At 41.4% G+C, this 20,013-nt stretch overlaps 2 protein-coding genes and 1 long non-coding RNA gene across 4 annotated transcripts in view; 1 reads left to right on the forward strand and 2 right to left on the reverse strand.

The window, feature by feature from the left end:
- Positions 1 to 1,854: 1,854 nt before the first annotated feature.
- Positions 1,855 to 10,470, reverse strand: LOC112217485 (cytochrome c oxidase subunit 7A2, mitochondrial). Its single transcript, XM_024377798.2, has 6 exons — positions 10,341 to 10,470; positions 5,349 to 5,579; positions 3,486 to 4,974; positions 3,047 to 3,136; positions 2,255 to 2,339; positions 1,855 to 2,093 (listed from the first exon to the last, which is right to left on the reverse strand). Exons 3-6 carry the CDS (start codon positions 3,501 to 3,503, stop codon positions 2,035 to 2,037), a joined length of 252 nt encoding a protein of 83 aa, XP_024233566.1. The 5' UTR covers positions 3,504 to 4,974; positions 5,349 to 5,579; positions 10,341 to 10,470; the 3' UTR covers positions 1,855 to 2,034.
- The window catches only part of LOC112217487, a 47,142-nt gene continuing 37,511 nt past the window's right edge, over positions 10,383 to 20,013 (forward strand). The window contains exon 1 of the long non-coding RNA XR_002948472.2: positions 10,383 to 10,460. This is a non-coding gene — a long non-coding RNA (uncharacterized LOC112217487). The remainder of the gene's footprint in view (positions 10,461 to 20,013) is intronic.
- The window catches only part of LOC112217480 (filamin-A-interacting protein 1), a 43,606-nt gene continuing 37,417 nt past the window's right edge, over positions 13,825 to 20,013 (reverse strand). For both annotated transcript variants that reach the window (XM_024377788.2, XM_024377786.2), the window contains one exon: positions 13,825 to 18,917. In XM_024377788.2, coding sequence (XP_024233556.1) covers positions 18,880 to 18,917 — 38 coding nt within the window. In that variant the 3' untranslated portion in view covers positions 13,825 to 18,879. The remainder of the gene's footprint in view (positions 18,918 to 20,013) is intronic.

Consider the following 20,013-nt stretch of genomic DNA (forward strand, 5'->3'; position numbering starts at 1 on the left):
ACAATCTGCTACTTAATAGGGGGCTGTTCCCAACTCTCCCTTTTACATCGTAGGCTCTTACGACAGCCAGCAAGCATGGAACCCTGCCATGGATTGACATGTGCAGCCTCTCAAAGTGTGGGGATTACTTTTGGAAACTTTGCATAGTTTTCTGCATTCCTTTGCAATGATGCCCCTCTATGTGCTGTATCCACAAGTCCACTGCAAATTAAAGGGATACGCATCTGCGTTTGGAAACCGGGAGATGTTTTACTGGCAGCCGTTAAGCCGTTATTTTTGTTTGACAATGGAACAATGGAAAAATCCTCAACAGCCCAATAGCATTTATTAAGTGACCAAGTTTAAGAGTCAGTAACCATGTCCTTTTAATTTAATGTGCTTTATGTCAGTAGATAAATATTTATAAACGTATTATGTTATTGAAGTATTTAATAGGTCTTTGGATTCAACTCAGAAAATGTCAATAAATTCTTAACAGTCCAATCAGAATTATACAGGCAAGGCACGGGGAAAGGGTGATGCTTTCTGTCCTGGTTCCTTCTCTGTGAAAAAAGTGAATTGATAGGCCTAACTGAATTAAGGCCTAGGCCAAGATAAAACAAACCCTTTGTCCTGCCTATCAAAAATAGGCTATTGGAGTAGTCTAATAAACCCTCATTTATGAAATACAGATTATAGCCCTACAGATCATTTGGAAGAGTAACTTTTCCAAATGAACATTGTTGATAATTGACATGTTAATGGAATGAAAAGAGATAGTCACGTTTAAACTATTTTATAATGACAGAATTCAGTTACCTGACCATAGACCGATCATAATGTGAGACCCAATCCATTCCCTTGAAGACATAGCCCTCTAGTGACTCAAGAGGCAAAATGCTCATGCAAAAGAAAATTCCTGCAGTACTGGTTCCTTGGGCAAATAAGTTCATTAAAAAAACATTACATTTCATGAGTTAAAGGTCTGATAAAAACACTTTCTGCTACTCAACTTCGTAACGTGCACGCATAGCCCATCACCATTTTTTAAATATACAGCATATTGCATCTCTTGACATTTAACCATGATATAGTCTTGATTTCTACAGGCTAGAGCTCAAGGGACATTTAAGAAAAAGGAGCATCATTTACTGACTGTAGATATACTAATTTCTTTACAATGTATCATGATGAATACATTTAAGACTGCTCTTGGCCAAATGTAGCCTAGTAATCTTAGACTGGCTTTAAACCAGCCAAACTGTGCAGTGGGGAAAGTGTAGTCAGGTAGCCTAGTGGTTAGAGCGTTGGACCAGCAACCGAAATCCTGAGCTGACAAGGTAAAAATCGATTGCTCTCTCCCTGAACAAGGCAGTTAACACCCTGAAATTGGGGCATAATTGTTCTCTTTGATGCTGTTTATAATAAGATCTGTGTGTATAATTTCTAAAACAAGATTACTTTCCATTCACAGCACGGATAATAATTCCCATCACGAGAAAGTCAGTAGCAAACCAGATTAACAACATTGTTAACGCCTTTCTTCCTCTGGCTGCATTGATGATAATGAACACTTACCAGATATCCAGATGTAGGCTACCACCAACATTTCTCCATACAGACTATTGTGAACATGGTTTCTCTTGTCCTTTAAACTACACTGAATAAACAAACTTCAGCCATGCCCAGTAGATCACCTGCTGGGTTTCAACAAACGGTGGCGATACCACATGCAAAATTGTTGGCACATTAACAGAAAATGACAACCAATGTTCTGTGGTCAGAGGCGATAGTGCGCAGCCATCCTACTGACGTTAATGGTGTCCCGTACTTAAAATATAAAATTTACACACAAAACAAACATAGACCACTTGGTAATGAGAGGCATATTTAATCATCCTCAGTTATAAATAAAACAATTAAATAAATAAATATTGATCCCATGAACATGAAACAAAAGCCATTATGACATGCCAAATCAACCCCGATGACACAGAGACAACTTTTTACAACTAATAGGGTGTCATGTAGAACAGGTAAGCCCAGCAGCTGGAGTCACTCCTTCTTCTTGGGGAAAGCGGCACAAACCAGTTCATATACGACATATGCAGATCCTGCAATAACATAAAACATCATTACTAATTAAATAGTGTTATTACAAAGACGTTGAACAACTTAGTGGTAATTCACAACCAGACTATATACCAAGGTCTGGTGTCTCCATGGATTAAAAAAATTAATTAAATGTTTTACCATTGATTCCATCCGTACTCACCTAGGATGGTGAGTGCCATTGTTGCTCTGTACAGGATGGCGTCGCTGACACCCCCTTTCAAATGAATTGGAATCCCATTGTCCTCCTGGTGAAGAAAAACATACTGTATCAAACTCATGTCATGCACAGCAACATGCAGTATAAGCATCCTACTTCCTTTAAGAGCACCAAAGCTGTGGTATTTGCCGAGTGGACATCGACTTATTTGACATTCCTTTCAGCTTCTAGTGGCACAAAAGGCCTCAATGGTGCATCTACTGCTAACTCTGTTCTAGGTGGTTGAGTGGTCATTAATACCCCCAAAATGGACCAGTCTAGATAGCCACAGAATGCAACATGTTGCCATTTTCATTATTGACAGCAAGATCTGCAATGCACCTGTTTTAGAACGCATTTACAGCAACAGTTTGCAGTTATTGAAAAGCAGCCAATGAGGCAGTCGCATCACCCTCCCTTGATCATGGGTTTCTCATCTCATGGTCTATGTCCCGAAAGGCACGCTATTCCCTATTTAATGCACTACTTTTGACCAGGAGCCACACTTACTCTACATGCAAATAAGTAACGCCAACCCAGTGAGCTGTCTTTCAGATGTATTTATCTGTCAACTATACGCATCTCAGGCTTCATCGTGTAAAAAGAAATTACAGGCGCAGACATGTCACCAGTCATTTAAACACATCACATTGTAATTGATTTGAAACGACATTTTCCTTGACATTGAACTGAAATCAGAATACGTTTTTAATGTTGAGCTTGAAATAGACATTTTAAGTGTAAACTGCCAATTACCTGGAAATGCTTCTGTTTATGTGGGACCTTGTTCTCCACCTGCCTGCGCGCACTGGTGCTCAGTGTCCGCCGCGACACCTGCTGGAGCGCCTGTCAATTAACGGAAAAGAGGCATCCATTTCTAAGCCCCACACCAGCATCGCAGTTTCACAGATCTGGAGATTTTAAGATCAACGCTGGTTTGGAATAGGCCGCTGTCTATCTGAATATTCAACAAATTAGCTAGTCTGCCATAAAGACTTGTCAGAACGTAAACTATAGAGAAGCTACGGGCACCCAACGCAAGTCTGATAGGATATGTCCTCACATGCCCGCTAAAGGCTCGTGATGCTGGCTTCTCGTGACCTTTTAGAATGCATTAACAAAAAAGGCAGACCGATGGCATGGAATACAATTATATTAAGAACTCTACTCAAAACCATGCTAAACCGCATCTTACTTGAATGTGTCGGTACATAGCTCCACGTCAGTCGTCGTATGGTCGTACAAGGACACCGGAAGACTGCTTATCCACTATTTTCTTCTTTGAAAGGATTTACTGACGCATCACGAACACTTGTGCATGCTGCCACATAATGGTCAGGAGTGGGTACTTGGAGAGTAGCCAACACATGAGCCACCATTCTCGCCATTTGAGCTATAAAAAAAAAGCCTTAAGATCCTCACAAATTTGTATACATATTCACTTTTTCCATTTCGCAACAAAAGGTACATCTCAAAACATTTCTAAATAAAAGCAGGTGACTAAAATGAGTTGTTCAGACATTTTATTTGTGAAGCAATAGAGAATCTCCAGGTAATAAATCCATGGCAACTCTAAAGTGCAAAACATATTTCAATTTGCTGCAGTCTTAGTAAGAAAACAAATGGAGGTTTTTACATAGACTAACATGAACAGTAGCCTGGTCCCAGATCCGTTTGTGCTCTTCCCTACTCCATTGCCAAGCCAAACATGTTTGGCATGACAATTCCATAGGGAGTTGGCAAGAGAGCAAGGAGCCTGGCACCCAGGCTGGTGTACATGAATAAAGCTTTGGTCCCTGAGAAAGTCATTTTCAAGGTTGTGTAATATGACAAACTTGACTCAAGCTCTGCACATTCCAGGCAGCTAAACATCATTACTGTATCTACTGAGAGTAGAAATAGATACAACGCAAGCAATCCATAACACTTGCCCCGAAAATGAGTGCACATCCTTGTACAAGCTAGACCCCCATCTGCAGAGTAAAAACCCCAGAAAAATGTGCCTCAAACTACTGTACAGTAACACACAACCTACTTGTATGAAAACAAAACGTCTATAGCCTTGATTCTTGAAGCAATTCTAGCCTAACAGACTGTTCAGATTTGCTTGGCAATATGCAAACGTTATTTTAAATAACTTATTCAGAGACGTAAACATCTATGACTGACATGCACATATTTCTGCAATAAAAATGATGTGATTGAATGACGCTACATCGACGTGAGAATTCTATTTCAACTTACTGCCACTAACGACTTGACAGCAAAACTGCCTACAGTCCATAACTACATCACTTCCTGACCATGAAAAATAAATACGAGAGAACTTTCACTTTATCGTAACTTTTCCCCGACATCTACTCATCCAATACTTGCACAGCACTTTTGACAAGGCCATTCTTACATACAGTACACAAGCCAGGTACAAGCGTACCACCAGAGCTTGTAATTAGCCACTGGCTATGTCCGCATCCTCTGCTAGCCAGCATGCAACATACCTATAGGACATCAGCGCTGTGGTTGCGGCTACCATATTTGTGGTGGATGAGGACCACCCCCAGGAAGAAGCAGACGAAGCCCACAGTGATGTAGGCGACGCCCAGGAAAGGGTTCTTGCCCCCCCATCTAGGAGACGGTGCTCAGGATCACACGCTTCCACCCTTCAAAGCTACGAACAGGATAGTCTGGGATCAACTCATTAAGGTTGAAAAATGTTAAACTTCAGAAGCATTTAACATCTGACTAACCGAAGAACTCTGTAGCAATAATGATCTTAACGCATCATACAAAAAAAAATGTGGACTCATTATGAATATGTTAGTTTATATTAGTGGAAACGACAAAGAAAGACAGCATTCATCTACATCCAGCAGGTGGTATCTATTGTTATAGCAAGTGAAGGAACGGCCACCTACTGCACACGGCTGGACATCGACCTGGTCTGTCTGACAATGACTGATTTGAAAAAAATAATAATACTACAACACAAGCCATCATTCCACAAACCCAAACTTCCTGTACAGCTGTATCATTTGAACAGCTGCCTGTGAAAGGATACTGTAGGTGACTTCCAGGGTGTAGTTGCCCCGGGGAAGAGTCGGCGTCACGTTCTTCTGGATAATACAGTACAGCTTACAGAAGATGGGGAAGGCAGCTGTGCGCATCCACACAATAAAGTCCTCATTGATGAAGTCATTATTTTCAGCGTCTGTGTCCAGCTCATAGACAGGCTTGCGCCAGTTGATCGGCTTGGTTATTCCAGGGGGAGGAAGTGGTGACCGTGAGTTTCCTAGGAAAAGACAGTGAGACTCCTTATCAACGGTAACAATTCTTCTGAATGCTTGCTTACCTTGGAAAACACTTGTGAGGTTGGGGCTGCCTCCTGGGTTACTGAACTTCACATGCTTGTCTGTCCACCAAGCGATGCCCTTCAGAGGTATTTGGATTCTTGTGCCATTAGGGTCAATGTAACACAGCGCCAAAGTGTGAGGATAAAGATCCTGATTAAACGGAGCTGCTCTTATTTCAATCCTTGTAATTCTGACCTAAAAAAAATGCTGTTGGCGACGGCACAATGGGCATGTTTTCATTACAAGCGTAAGGTTCACACTCCTTACTAGGGTTCTGTGGACATTACAAGCAGACGGGTAATGTTTCATGTAGGTCATAGCACAGAACATGACATCTTGACAATTTGAGGGATATGTCAAATAACTGAACATGCAATGCTGATGATCAGTCAAAAGTCACTGCAGATATTCAGGAATGCACAGTGTCAAAATGTTATTGGTACAGAACAATATTGTTCATTTTGGACTGATGTCCAACTGAGCATTCTGCGCAATGCATCAATGAGCGCTGATGAAGATTTCTGAGCGCATTACAGCGGCTTGGAACTATGACATTCAAAAGGAGACATAACTAGTAGGAAAAACATTTTGATGTCGCCAGATTGACTTTATACGCAGTATAAGCATTGCTAGCTATTTTTGACAAACTTTGCTAGCTAATGACTACACGGTCATCGGTCTAAAGTAAATTTGACGACATGATAATGCTGGAAAAGTGGTTTCCTACTAAATATTTGGACTCCTTTAACAATGTCATTGTATTTCCTGGCACTAGAGAAGAGAATGACGGAGAAGAAGAGCCATTAACATTATTTTAATGGTGCACCTGGCATCAAATACATAACCTTGATAGGACTTGTTCAAGTTCATATTCTTTATTGATACCAATCATTTAAAATGACAGTGGTAGAAGCATATATACAAGTGGTGAAGGTTCAAACAAGCAAATATGTCAAAAAAAAAAAAGTTTTGCTCCATGAAGTAATCAGACTGTGCACGGCGCAATCTTGTCTATTTGAAGTCTACTCTCATCAATTGAGACAGGTGGGTCCACCCTAAAGATGGCAGCGTACACATTGTTGGATTACTTCATGGGAGCAAATGTTTCATTTATTTTAATAATGGAGCATTTTCCAAACTCAAAACAGAACCCATGCAATTGGACAGACATTTTATTAGACCGTTTCCACGACTCGAGGACGAAGACTGTATCATCGACTTAAGGTTGGTCGAACATGTGCTTTGCTACACCAAACAGTACCTAACCTGTAACTCCCAGGATAATGGATACCAAATGTTCTTGGTTAAATGAAATTCTGGTGTTACAATCTGTAGCTAGTTTGGGACCCCTTCCCTTTGGGCTTGTTAAGTAGCTAGCTTGCTCCACATAGGAGCAGGTTGCTGGTTATCCCAAAGGCCGGCAGATGGCGATAATGAGTTGTTTCATTTTACAGTCCAAACGCATTGTATGCAGCAGGCAATACGCTCATATCCCTGGTGGACCGGTTCATACCTAAAACATTCTCCATTCAGGCTGCAAAGGTTTCAATGTCCTCCTAAACTATATTTAATGGTGAGGGGGAACTGGGGAAAATATGTTTTCTTTATGAAACACCATTTTCCACCACCATGCTAGAGAGGATAATGCCTAGGAATGCTAGTCCCGGATGTTGCGTATCGCATTCAGTCAATCAGGTTGCAGCAACAAATCTCTACACTAAACATGTGTAGAGAATCATTGTCCATCAAACAGCTGTGAAATATTTTCCATAACCAAAAATGTATTTTCAGCTGGTGTACAAAACCAAAAGTAAGACGCAATATCTAAACATAATGGGAAGCATAGAAATAGCGCCCATAGAACAGATTTACAGTTGAACATGCTTTCAATGAGAAAGAAATGCATGTTATAGATCTGTCAATGTGAATTGTCAGGTTGCCCAAAAGTTACATACCAGTCTCTTTAGCTAACATTCCACTCCTTTTCATTGCCAAACAGACTTGCCTTTCTGCCATTTCCAAATATGAACATTCTATAATAATAATGATGAGCTTGAGAACAGTGGTAACCAGATTCAACTTCAATTGCACAACTTTCGTGCGTGCATGCAGTGGAGGGGAAAGTGTACAGACAAATGCAGTCCTAGCCAGGCTACTAAAATGTTGCAGTGTGAGATATTTTAAAGCTTGACAATCAACCAAAACTAAACCTGCAACAAAACACCATAAAAAGGAGCAACATGTAGGCCTTTTACAGTAATATTTGAGCAGTAACTTAGGCAGGCAGCGATTCAACTGCACCGGTGATCCATGCAGTGCAAACATTTTTTAAAACATGTTTTAAGTTAATATTACAACTATTGCTATGTTTTTGTTATTTGGAATGAAATACTTTTTGATTAGGGTCGCAGAATATTGGGGCGGCAGGGTAGCCCAGTGGTTAGAGCGTGGGGCTGGTAACAGGAATGTTGCAAGTTCAAATCCCCGAGCTGACAACGTACAAATCTGTTCTGCCCATGAACAGGCAGTTAAATTCACTGTTCCTAGGCCGTCATTGAAAATAAGATTTTGTTCTTAACTGACTTACCTAGTTAAATAAAGGTAAAGTAAAATAAATAAATATTATGCACATCTGCAAGCATAGCAGCCAGTATTATTTAGTTTGTTTTAATATGCTATATACAGTATCGTATGTACATAAGTGGACATTATAAAAGGGCCATATAATTTCTAATAAATCAATGGCCAGTTTGGGTCGCAGTTGCACGAACCAAAAACAAATAGGCTATATCTGGCCCGCGAATTCTGTTTTTGTTTTTTTCCAATATGCCTGTGCGCTGATAGATTGAGTTCGACACCCCCTGAGCTAGCCTATTTATGTAGCTAGCTATTTATTTAGCAAGCTTTTAACAGAGTTTAACTTTAGTTAGCTAGCTGCTGGGAGGATGTTATTTGAAGAGTTGGTGAGTGACCAACTTTTTCCCCTCGTGTGTTTTCGTTGGCTACAGCTAGAGATGCAGGTGTCATTTGGTTAGCTAGCAAGAAATGTGAATCGCTTTGCTAGCGATGCTGAACTTGAACGACTGTTATCCATAGTTAGCATACCTCTTAGTTGTCAATCAAATGTATTTGGCATTGATCAAATGGTCAGGCAGGCAAGTTCTCATTCAGTTGTCAAAACGTGGGTTGGAACAAGAATGCATTGCAAGGCAAGAATGCAGAAGGACAAGCAGGCTATTATTCCCAATCGTTTCAGTGCAACTGACGGCGAACTAGTTAGCTTGAGCGCTTATCGAATTATCCCTTTTTAGATTTTTAGAAGATCTCACTTTGGCTAGCATTAGTTGTTAATGTGTATAGGCAACTGAGGGAGACGCCTACATGTTTTTATAATCAATAGGACTGAAGTTCCCAAATATAAGAGGACTCCCGTGGTATATACATATTTGCAGAAATAATTGAGGTGACTTTTAGCGAATACATTCTAAAGTTGCGCTGTTGCTAATGCCTGTTAACACAGTCCAGTTCAAAAGTGAATGTCAGGCTGGTGTAGCAAATTGATTATTTGCATATGGGCCTACTGAAGCTCTGCTTGGCTATGGGTCACCGGTCTGCGTAGAGTCCGGCCCTGGACAAGACAGGTTTTATTTACTGAAGTGTCTTCATTTTGCGAAAGCATGGCCACTTTCTCACTCTATATTACTATATAATCTTCACTAATGCCTTACTAATAGTAATTCCCAAACATTCTATGAAACGTGAAAATGACCATATCTAAGTCCTCTCGTTAGAAGACTTTAAAAAGGGTGTCATTCTTCCTGGGGGTGTATATGAACAGATTTTTATAAGATTTCATGTTGCTAAAATGTTATCAGTTCTACTTTAAAAATCAAAGCATGGCGGTTTTGTGTTTGTAATTGCAGTATGTATTTAGGTTGAGAATTTAGATGTTTGTCAGCTACTTTCACCTACGTGAGCGCATCAGGCTGTAATTACATAAAGTAGATTACTCATTTACGCTTGTGTCCTATTCGCCCCGCGGGCCTTGTGTTTGACACATGTGCGCTAGCCCATTAGCCACGTTATGACTGATTTGCGATCATCGCATTGACATTTCCAGTGACCGTTAAAACCGTGTTTTTATAAAATAAAATGTAATTGAAACTGAAACAGTGCATCCTAAATGGGTGGAGGCAGCAAACAATGTACCAGGCCAGCTGTGATTTAGAACCCGATAGCAATATTTATTGGACTACCAAGAAATGCATTGATCAATTATATTAATCATGCATTTAACTGCATCCATAGATTCTGCCAACGGCTTACTCTATATAATGCCATTTTGAATCCATCCATTTTTTAAACCGCTTATAAAGTTGGTTTAAGCATACTGAGAATTTGATATTTGACTGATATGATTGTTTCATATCTGCAAAGAAGTTTAGGCTGTCAGTTCCACTTTAAGCATCAAAAAACAACGACTTGCTTACAGCTAAATGTTTTTCACTTATAATTCTAATTTCGAGGCTCCACATGTGGTCATGGAAAATATTACTTTAAATGTTATTTCCAACAACCTACTCCGCCGTAAATCAAGCTGCACGTTGAGTTTGCCGAAGTGAGTCACCTTGGCAAGGAGTGGAATGTTAGCTAAAGACTGGTACCCAGAATAGTGGGAACTAGTGAACCTGCCCCCTTACCTCAAAACTCCTTGATGTTAGACGTGATGTAGAGTCCGATACCAATGGGGATGACGATAAACCAGATAACGAAGAAGGCTGGGAGAACTGTGCCCGCTGTCAGAATGGGTTGCCAAGCAGGTAATCGTTGTTTAAACTCTGTTACCGGGCTTTTTATTATTGATGGTCCCACAGGTACGGCGATGTAACAGTCTTCCTCTTGCGCGTTGTAGCTCGACGCCATCATGGTTTCTGACCGAAAACAACCAGTGTGTCAGCTATTTTAGGTCGCCTCCCTGAAGCTGAAGAAGCTAACAGTTTAGCTGAGGCAAGTCTGAGAAAACGCTCTGATATATGTGCTAGTTTTATAAATGTTATTTCTCCATATATAACTGTTTTATATTAAGATGGCTTGCCCGACAACCCAAGTCAGGAAGTTCTTACTGCGAAGCGAAAATAAGTGATTACATAACATATGATAATATTAGCCACAAAGAAACGTTTCAAACTATAGCTAATGTCTGATTCAATTCAGGAGATTAAGTCAATGAATGATTATTCTCATGTTTTTCCCCAATAAATTGATATTGAATATTTTCCCTGACCTGAATTAAACCAAACCCATTTATCGGTCTAGTAGGAGATATATTTATGAACTCTCCAATAATGACAATCCATTTGAATTGTCAGGTTAATTGTTGCAAACAAATAACCAGCTGATAAATAACCATAAATTACCAGTTAGGGCATAATGCAGAGTTCCCCAAATGGCAGACTGCAGGTGGAATTTGATTGATATTAGCACCTCGAAGTTAATTTATTTGGGGCATTAAATACTGTACAAACACCAGCAAATCAGCTCCAATTTAATTTTAGAATTCTGTTCCAAAGTACTCCCACACGTAATAGAAAGATGCACTCACTGGCCAGTTTATTAGGTACACCCGTCTAGTACCGGGTCAGACCCCCATTTCCCTCCAGAACAGCCTGAAAGGTTCCACAGGGATGTTGGTTCATGCTAATGTGATGGCATCACGCAATTGCTGCAGATTGGACGGTGGTACATTCATGCTGCGAACCGCCCATTCCATCTCATCCCAAAGATGCTCTATTGCCCTGGGGACTCATGTAAACGGAACTCGCTGTCATGGTCCAGTTAAAGTTTTTCCACTCCTCAATTATCCAGAGTTGATGATCGTGTGCCCACTGGAGCCGCTTCTTGTTTTTAGCGGATAGGAGTTGAACCCGGTGTGGTCTAATGCTGCAATACCCCATCCATGACCAGGATCACACCACTGTTGTACTGCGTCAGTGTCTGTTTGTGGCCCATCTGTTAGCTTACACGATACTTGCCCTTCTTCGACCTCCCTCAACAACAAGCTGTTGTCACCCCCAGGTTGGTGCTGATGTTTTGTGTTTGTTGCACCATTCTCGGTAAACCCTAGACACTGTCATGAGTGGAAAAGCCCAGGAGGGCGGCCGTTTGAGATACTGGATCCAGCACGCCTGGCACCAACGATCAAAACACACTGTCGCTTAGGGCACTCGTTTAGCCCATTTTAACATTCAATCGAAAAGTAACTGAATGCCTCGATGCCTGTTTTATGTAACAAGCTATCTTGTGATCGACAAAATTACTTTTGTTATTTAGTGATAGACATTAACGAGGGAATATATATATTTTTGTCCGCTCAGGACTTCCTTATTTTCCAGCCCTAATGCCAGGTTTGACAATGTACCTGTCAAACAGTAACAGTTGGTTATGGCATACATTTTGACAGCAGTCACAACTTATCCAGCTGTGACACGCAAGGAACATGTGATTTGGAGCTTGTATACTTCAGATTTATAAACATAATCAAATAAAACAAATGGTGGGAAAGGTTAAGTCCTTTTCGTCCTGTCAAACCCATCGATAAAGTGTTTGGCTCGAGGCCGCTTGGAAATGAATCTTAATCACCAAAGCTTTATTCAAATATCAAGTTTGTGAGGAGCAAAACAGTGAGCTGACGCTCCCTTTTAATCCATTATAAGCAGGCCTAAATTATTTTAGCTATGCTTTGGACATGCGTAAAACCCCTTCCATGATGTAGGTTTACATGCCCATCATGAAATGAGAGCTTCTGTGAATACCGGTGAACCTCGTATTTAGAATTTATTCTCCTGTAACAATTTTTTATTTTCCCCATTTCACATTCTTAAAACCCAAGCCCTCTGTAAGCTACCCTTACTCTAGGCCTACTATAACCTAGTCCGGTTCAACAGCAATGTCATCTTTTTTTATATAGTTCCATTTTAAATGTATTTCTTAAAACATTTACAGTGCTTGTTTTTCATAAAATCTTATGAAAAACAAATTTATTAGAATGATTCACTGTTCTGGTTTTATGATGAGAAAGTTAGTGGCACGCATTCAATGCAACTTTTGGAGTAGTCTGAATGCAGTCGTTAAGATGGTCCCAATATGTACAGTACCAGTCCAATGTTTGGACACCTACTCATTTCATTCCAGGGTTTTAACTTTATTTTTTACTCGTTTCCACATTGTATAATAATAGCGAAGTCAAACTATTAACACATATGGAATCATGTAGTAAACAAAGTGGCACTCTCAACCAGCTTCATGAGGTAGTCACCTGGAATGCATTTCAATTAACAGGTGTGCCTTTAGTTAACATGTGGAATTTCTATCCTTAATGCATTTGAGCCAATCAGTTGTGTTGTGACAAGGTTCGGGTGGTATACAGAATATAGCCCTAGAGAAATGACAGTCCATCATTACTTTAAGACGTGAAGGTCAGTCAATACAGAACATTAAGAACTTCTCAAAAATTATCAAGCGCTATGATGAAGCTGCTTCCCTCCGAGTTCTCTGCTGCAGAGGAAAAGTTCATTAGAGTTACCAGCCTCAGAAATTGCAGGTCAAATAAATGCTTCAGAGTTCAAGTAACAGACACGCCAACATCAACTGTTCAGAGACTGATTCAGGCCTTCATGGTCAAATTGCTGTAAATAAACCACCATGAGAGGACACCAATAAGAAGAGACTTGGTTGGGCCAAGAAACACAAGCAATGGACATTAAACCGGTGGAAATCTGTCCTTTGGTCTGATGAGTCCAAATGAGATTTTTGGTTCGAACTGCCATGTCTATGTGAGACGCAGAGTAGGTGACTGGATGATCTCCGCATGTGTGGTTCCTACTGGGAAGCATGGTGGAGGCGGTGTGATGGTGCTTTGGTGGGGGCACTGCCTTGCATTCTAAATAAATCACACTTAACCAGCATGACTACCACAGCATTCTGCAGCGAATCGCCATCCCATCTGGTTTGCACCTAGTCCCACTATCATTTGTTTTTCAACAGGACAATGACCCAACACACCTCCAGGCTGTGTAAGGGCTATTTGACCAAGGAGAGCGATGGAGTGCTGCATCAGATGACCTAGCCTCCACAAATCACCCGACCTCAACCCAATTGAGATGGTTTGGGATGAGTTGGACCGCAGAGTGAAGGAAAAGCAGCGAACAAGTGCTCAGCATATGTTGGAAGAGTGCGTGCAACCTGTCATCAAGGCAAAGGGTGGCTACTTTGAAGAATCTAAAATTGAGTTGTCACAACCTGGTGACAAAGGGAGTCCATACATTGGCAGTTAAGTAGTAACAAAAATATTTAAATAATTAAGTATAAAACTAAAAAAGGAAAACTAACCTGTGAAGTATGAGAGTAGGCATGTGAGGGGTGTAATGAAGATGCATGGATGAAGGTAAAAATGTGTGTAAGTGTTAAAGGGTGCACCTAATCAAAAAACAATCAAGCAGATCAAAACAAAATGGTGCTTGTGGAGAGAGAGCCAGGACTGGGCACCAGGAACTTCTCCTAGTTGATCCCAAACCCAGTTGAAACTTGTCACCTTAATGACCCAATCAGCAAATAAAAGCACAAACACAGGAGGCAGGGAGAGCGAGGGGGGCGTCCCCCCCCCATAAAAATTGGACACTAACAACGACCCAAAAAGAAAACCACACAAATACAACAGATCAAAAACCATAACTAAAAGGTTCAGACAAATACTATACAAACCATAGAGGCCCACCGGATGCCCATGACAACAATCCGTGGGAGTGGGTAACAGTCAGGTTGTGTCACACTAACCTTCCAGTAGTCAGTGCAAAATCTAAGAGAACCATCTGGCTTGCGCACCAAGAGACACAGGGAGGCCCAACTGAAGAATGATGGTACAGCGATATTATTAACTAGCATGTATTTAAGTGACATAGCTTTTCCAATGAGACATGACACAAACATTGTTTAATAGGGACAGCATCCCCAACATCAATATCGTGCACTGCCAAATGTGTACGAGAAGGTGTCAGCAAACAGACTGAAAATCAGTGATCAAATCAGTTAACGCTGCTTGACAATAAGGCAGGTGACCCAACAAACTCAAAGTTTGCAAAGAAACTCTGAAATCGTCAACCTACGCTGCAAAATACCATCAGGGCCCGGCATCCCCTCTTCCTCACACTGCCACTGTATGTGAAGGTGGAGTGGCTCTCCTCAGATCAACAGATTCCACCAAAAGAACAGAACTAACCACGTCAGTTTTAGCACAGTTATGATTTAGTCAATTCAGAAGAAAAACCAGTATAATAGGGCTTTAGCAAATTGACATGGCAGAGCGGATTCGCCTTTCTGCGCTCAGGGGTAGCAATCAGATTGTGGTTCGGCAATTGTTCGATCTGAACTGTGTATGGGCCGCTGAATTTGGCCTGAAAAGGAGAACCGATAACGGGCAGCAGGGCCAGAACCTGGTCCCCTGGACTAAATAAATAGTCGCAGCGCAACTCACCGGTCAAAACCTTTTTTCCCCCTCACCTGGGAGGATGCCAGTTTTTCTTTAGCTATTTCACAAGCCATGTACAACCTGTGTCAGAAACCATTAACATGACAAATTTGGGGGACGCTCAACCACCTTCCAATCCTCCTTTATTACAGCAAGGGGACCACGCACAGTATGACCAAAAACAGGGTCATTAGGACTGAACCCCGTGCCCTCGTGATACTTCTAACAGTGAGCAGCAACCAGGGTAACCCCTCATCCCAGTCACGTTCTAATTCAGTGCAGTACTCACGTGACAGCGACTTCAAATTCTATTAAACGCTCAAGGGCCCCTTGACTCTGCACATGAAAAGCACTGGCCTGATTATGTTTTATATGCATTTGTTGCAAGACATGTGCAAATATGTGCGAAGTGAAGTTGGAACCATGATCGCTCCCAATCACCTTAAGTATTCCAAAAAAATTGAGGTGAACTGTGACAAAGCTTTCACAACAGACAGTGGATAGGCTGCAGGATATCGTGTAGCCTGACAAATCAGTTCACATGTAGGTGCTACCAGCTTTAGAACAGGGTAAGGGTCCAACACCATCAATAATCAAATGCACAAATGGCTGGCCTGTAACAGGAATAGGTTGTATGTTGCGGGACTGGCCTTAATCTGATTAGGCTTCCCAGTCAGCTGAAAAACATGGCATATTTAGATGTTTAAAAAAAGACATTTCCGATTACAAGGCCAATAAAAATGACCCAAAACTCAATCATAAGTTTTACTAACCCATAAGTGACAAGAAATGTCATGAGAAGTTCTCAATTTGATCTCGAAGCTTAGAAGGAACCACGATCTGAACAAAAGCGTCACCTACAACTTTTGCTGTGAGGTGTCCATTTCCTCACCAACAACTGATCTTGAATGTAGTACCCCTAGGCAGCACTACTTAAACGATTATCAAACTGTTCAACTATGTGTTGTGTAAGTTCCGTTTTGACCCTAGTGTCAGCTCAGCTCATAGCACGAGTCACAGTGCATGCAGAGAATACCTCCGGGAATCTCTGTAGGTTTTAAGCGGGTTATGAGAAACCACCTGAGGAGATGTCACACCAGACACGACAACCGGCTAAGTTGTTACCCAAATCACATGAACACAAGTTAACGGGCAGAAAGGACCCACCCCAAGGGAAACATCACCTTGCATTAGGTCAGATATAAGTTTGACTTCATGCAAGGGTACAGACAATAGTATTCAAATCTATCCCTTGAATCAGGACACTGGTTCCTGTATCCATGTCCAGAGAAAAAGGCAGACTGCAAAACAAACAATTCAGAGGCACATGTCTCGCAGAATCTCTACTGGCAAGTCACGTCCCAATAGTGAAACATAACCCTCTGACAAATGGCGAATAATAAATACAAAGACTTGGACAATTCTTGAGCAACAGGATTAGCATGAACAGGCTCAGCAACAGGTTTTACATTTGTGCTGGCCAATCTGCTGACCTTTTTACCAAGGACAGGACATTAGCTCTTCCAGTGGCCTTTACCATAATAATTACAGTTATTACTAACATCATTCTGTCCACATGCAACACGTTCGGATCTAGATGAAAATGCGTCATTACCAGAACAAAGGAATTTGCTGAACGAAATCCACTTGAACTGTTCCTCTGGGGAACAGCCTTTGGGGGTCAGTACGTAGGCATTTGCCAAAACAGTAGCTTCAGTCCGTACTTTATGTTCATTTATATAGGTAGCAAGACGATAAGGGACAGACTAAATTGTTCGAGGACAACCAGCTTGTACAAAGCTTCAAAACTAGTAGACCAAAGATTGAATGGAGTTAACAAATCCTGTGAAAACTCAACATGGGACTGTTTTTCACCTTTCTTCAACATTCTGAAAAGCTGTCAATACACTTCAGGGACCAACTCATAAAACTGCTGTCCTGCATACTTAACCTTTAAGTAATCATCGCTATCTGTAGCGCTAAGAGATGAGTGAGCCCTACTGGTCAAAACACTGTAGCTTCATTCTCAAAAGAAAATTCACCTGAAAGCTTGCCTCCTCTGACAAGTTCTAACCGTTGATGTTGCAACCGCAGTTTAGCTTGCTCTGTATCCTGCTTCAACCTTTCAAATCAAGTTATTTTAGCTGTTTAAACAATTCCAGATCTTTGTCATGATTTAGCTGCAATAAAGGGAACTCATTTTTCTGCTCAAATGTCAAACCAGCACTAGACGCAATTGGTACAGCCAAAACAGCTGGTTCACTCAATTCTGCCTTGAAAATACCAGCTGAAAGCAAATTAGCTGACAGAATAGACCTTACTGGATCCTTGAGACATTTGTCACTGAGCTCATAATACTCACTCAACTTCAAAAGCTCCTTCGTAAACTGCATAAGCAACTCAGAAGGAACACGGGACAAAATCCGCAATAGAAGCCATAATGCTACTACCAAATGAACAGATTAGTAAATAGCAAAAACAGATGAATATTACTTGAGTTTTCACAAATCCTATTGTTAAACTTAACCCTAGTCGTCGCTGGCTTTGCAGCAGGTATTGATGCACTAGAGCCCGCTGGCACGAAGGAGAAACCAGCTTGCTAGTAACCAACCTTGAACCACAGATGTACTCCAGAGACAACTGCTTTAACCTCTGTCGCCACACAAAAATAACAAACGACAACTTGCCCCCAGTGTGAACATACCGCTATATCTAACAGGGGGAAAGACCATATCTCTGGGCAATGAGTTATGTCTGCCTCAACTTCTCACCGTCATACATTGCAAAGACAACTCACCACCATAATCTGATGACCCAACAAGGAACAGAACAAAGTGTCTCTAGACAATACAGGACAAAGAGACTTCATGGTCTTCTCTCCACCAAACTAACCTGTGAAGTATGAAAGTAGGGGTGTAATGAAGATGCATGGATGAAGGTAAAATGTGTGTAAGTGTTAAAGGGTGCACCTAATCAAAAAACATTATTAACCAGATCACAAAACAAAATGGTGCTTGTGGAGAGAGAGAGCCAGGACTGGGCACCAGGAACTTTTATCTCCTAGTTGAACCCAAACCCAGTTGAAACATGTCACCTTAACGACCAATTAGCTCCACCTGTCCCCAATCTGCAAGTAAAAGCACAAACACAGAGGAGGCAGGGAGAGTATAACAGTTGTGTAACACTTTTGATGTCTTCACTATTATTCTACAATGTAGAAAATTGTAAAATAACATAAAGAAAAACCCTTGAACGAGTAGATGTTTCCAAACTTTTGACTGGTACGGTATGCATCTGTCCTCTCACACAAACCGCTGCAGCGTTAGCTCGGGTCAAGGGCGTCACATGCGGCTTGAGTCTTCAAGACTTCCATTGAAGAACGCTCAAGCCGCACGTAACAGCCTGAACCAGAGCTACTGTAGAGTACACGCTGCATACCCCTTTTATACAACTCCATGTGGCTATTTCGCATAGTGATGTAAGCCAGAATCAAGAGGTAATACTATTCGAAAGCCCACAGAATTGAGAAGAGAGCCTTGTTAGGTGCCCTGAGGTTAGAAATCTCCATGACAGTCTGCATGCGGAGTTCTGACTGTTTTCCGATGGTTGTCGTCTGTTGGCTTGGCCCTATGGTTGCGGTGGCACACTGTAAGAGTAGAGTAGGGATGCAGGGCACTTGTCATAGGTGAAGGAAGGAGTTCCACATTACAGTCTCATCATCTGGGCTCAACTATCACATGGTGCACAATATTTCCTGTGGGGACAAGAAATCAATAAAAGGACCATGAGTGATACTGTGCCATTGCATCCTCACTCAGACCAACCAATGAAGACATGAGATTATGAGACATTATTCAAATAGAGGTAAGAGTTACATCCCAAATTGCAACCTATTCCCTATATACAGTGGTGTACAACTTTTGACCAAGGCCCATAGGGTTCCGGTCAAAATTAGTGCACTATATAGGGAATAGGGTGCCATTTGGGATGCAGCGACAAGAATGAGTTTGTCGATCAACCGATACAATTAGAGCATTGTTTAGCTTTGTTTTTTTAATAACACATTTTATAAACATGACTGATTTTTGTATGTGCAAAATTAGATTCATCCACACTTTGATCCACCAAAATCTGTCAATCAAACAACCCCAGGGGAGTGAAGGCAGCCGACCATTTGCAGGATCAGGATGCAGCTGAGTGAAAGTGGAATTCACTTGTGAATCTGTGTTTCAGCTATCTCATGTTTACTGTCCCTGGCCTGGTTTCCAGATGCTTCTCTTCGGAGGGAGACCCTACATGAACCCAACTCCACCTTCTCTTCTCTGTGTGGGTGTCCCAAATGGCACCCTATTCCCTATGTAGTGCACTTCTTTTGACCAGAGCCTTATGGGCCCTGGTCAAAAGTAGTGCACTATACAGGGAATAGGGTGCCATTTGGGACATCCCCACAGAGAAGGTGGAGCTGGGTCTGGTACCCATCACCCTCCATCTGTAGCTGGCTCTACAGAATATTCAGGAATGCCCTCCCATGCACCATGACATAAGCAAGTTATTTTGCTTCCTGCCTCATTTCACTTATGTAAACCTTTGTTCATCCGCTCATTAGGATAGTAGGATGTGTTCCCATGGGAGTGGTAGGCTGTGGTTTGTATTATCGGTTTAGAGAGTGGAAGGCTGCTTGTTAAAAATAAGTATTTCTTAATTGCTCTAGTCTAGAGGGTGTTTAATCAAGTGGTGCATAGCTATGAGATCCAGACCTGTGACCTGCTTTCCCTCAGCGCTTCCTTTTCACATCCTTGTTTAATTAGTTTTTGGAACAGGAGCCATTTGGAGGAAATACTGCAGGCCTC

The sequence above is a fragment of the Oncorhynchus tshawytscha genome, linkage group LG18 (assembly GCF_018296145.1).
Source record: "Oncorhynchus tshawytscha isolate Ot180627B linkage group LG18, Otsh_v2.0, whole genome shotgun sequence".
Taxonomy (NCBI): Eukaryota; Metazoa; Chordata; class Actinopteri; order Salmoniformes; family Salmonidae; genus Oncorhynchus; species Oncorhynchus tshawytscha.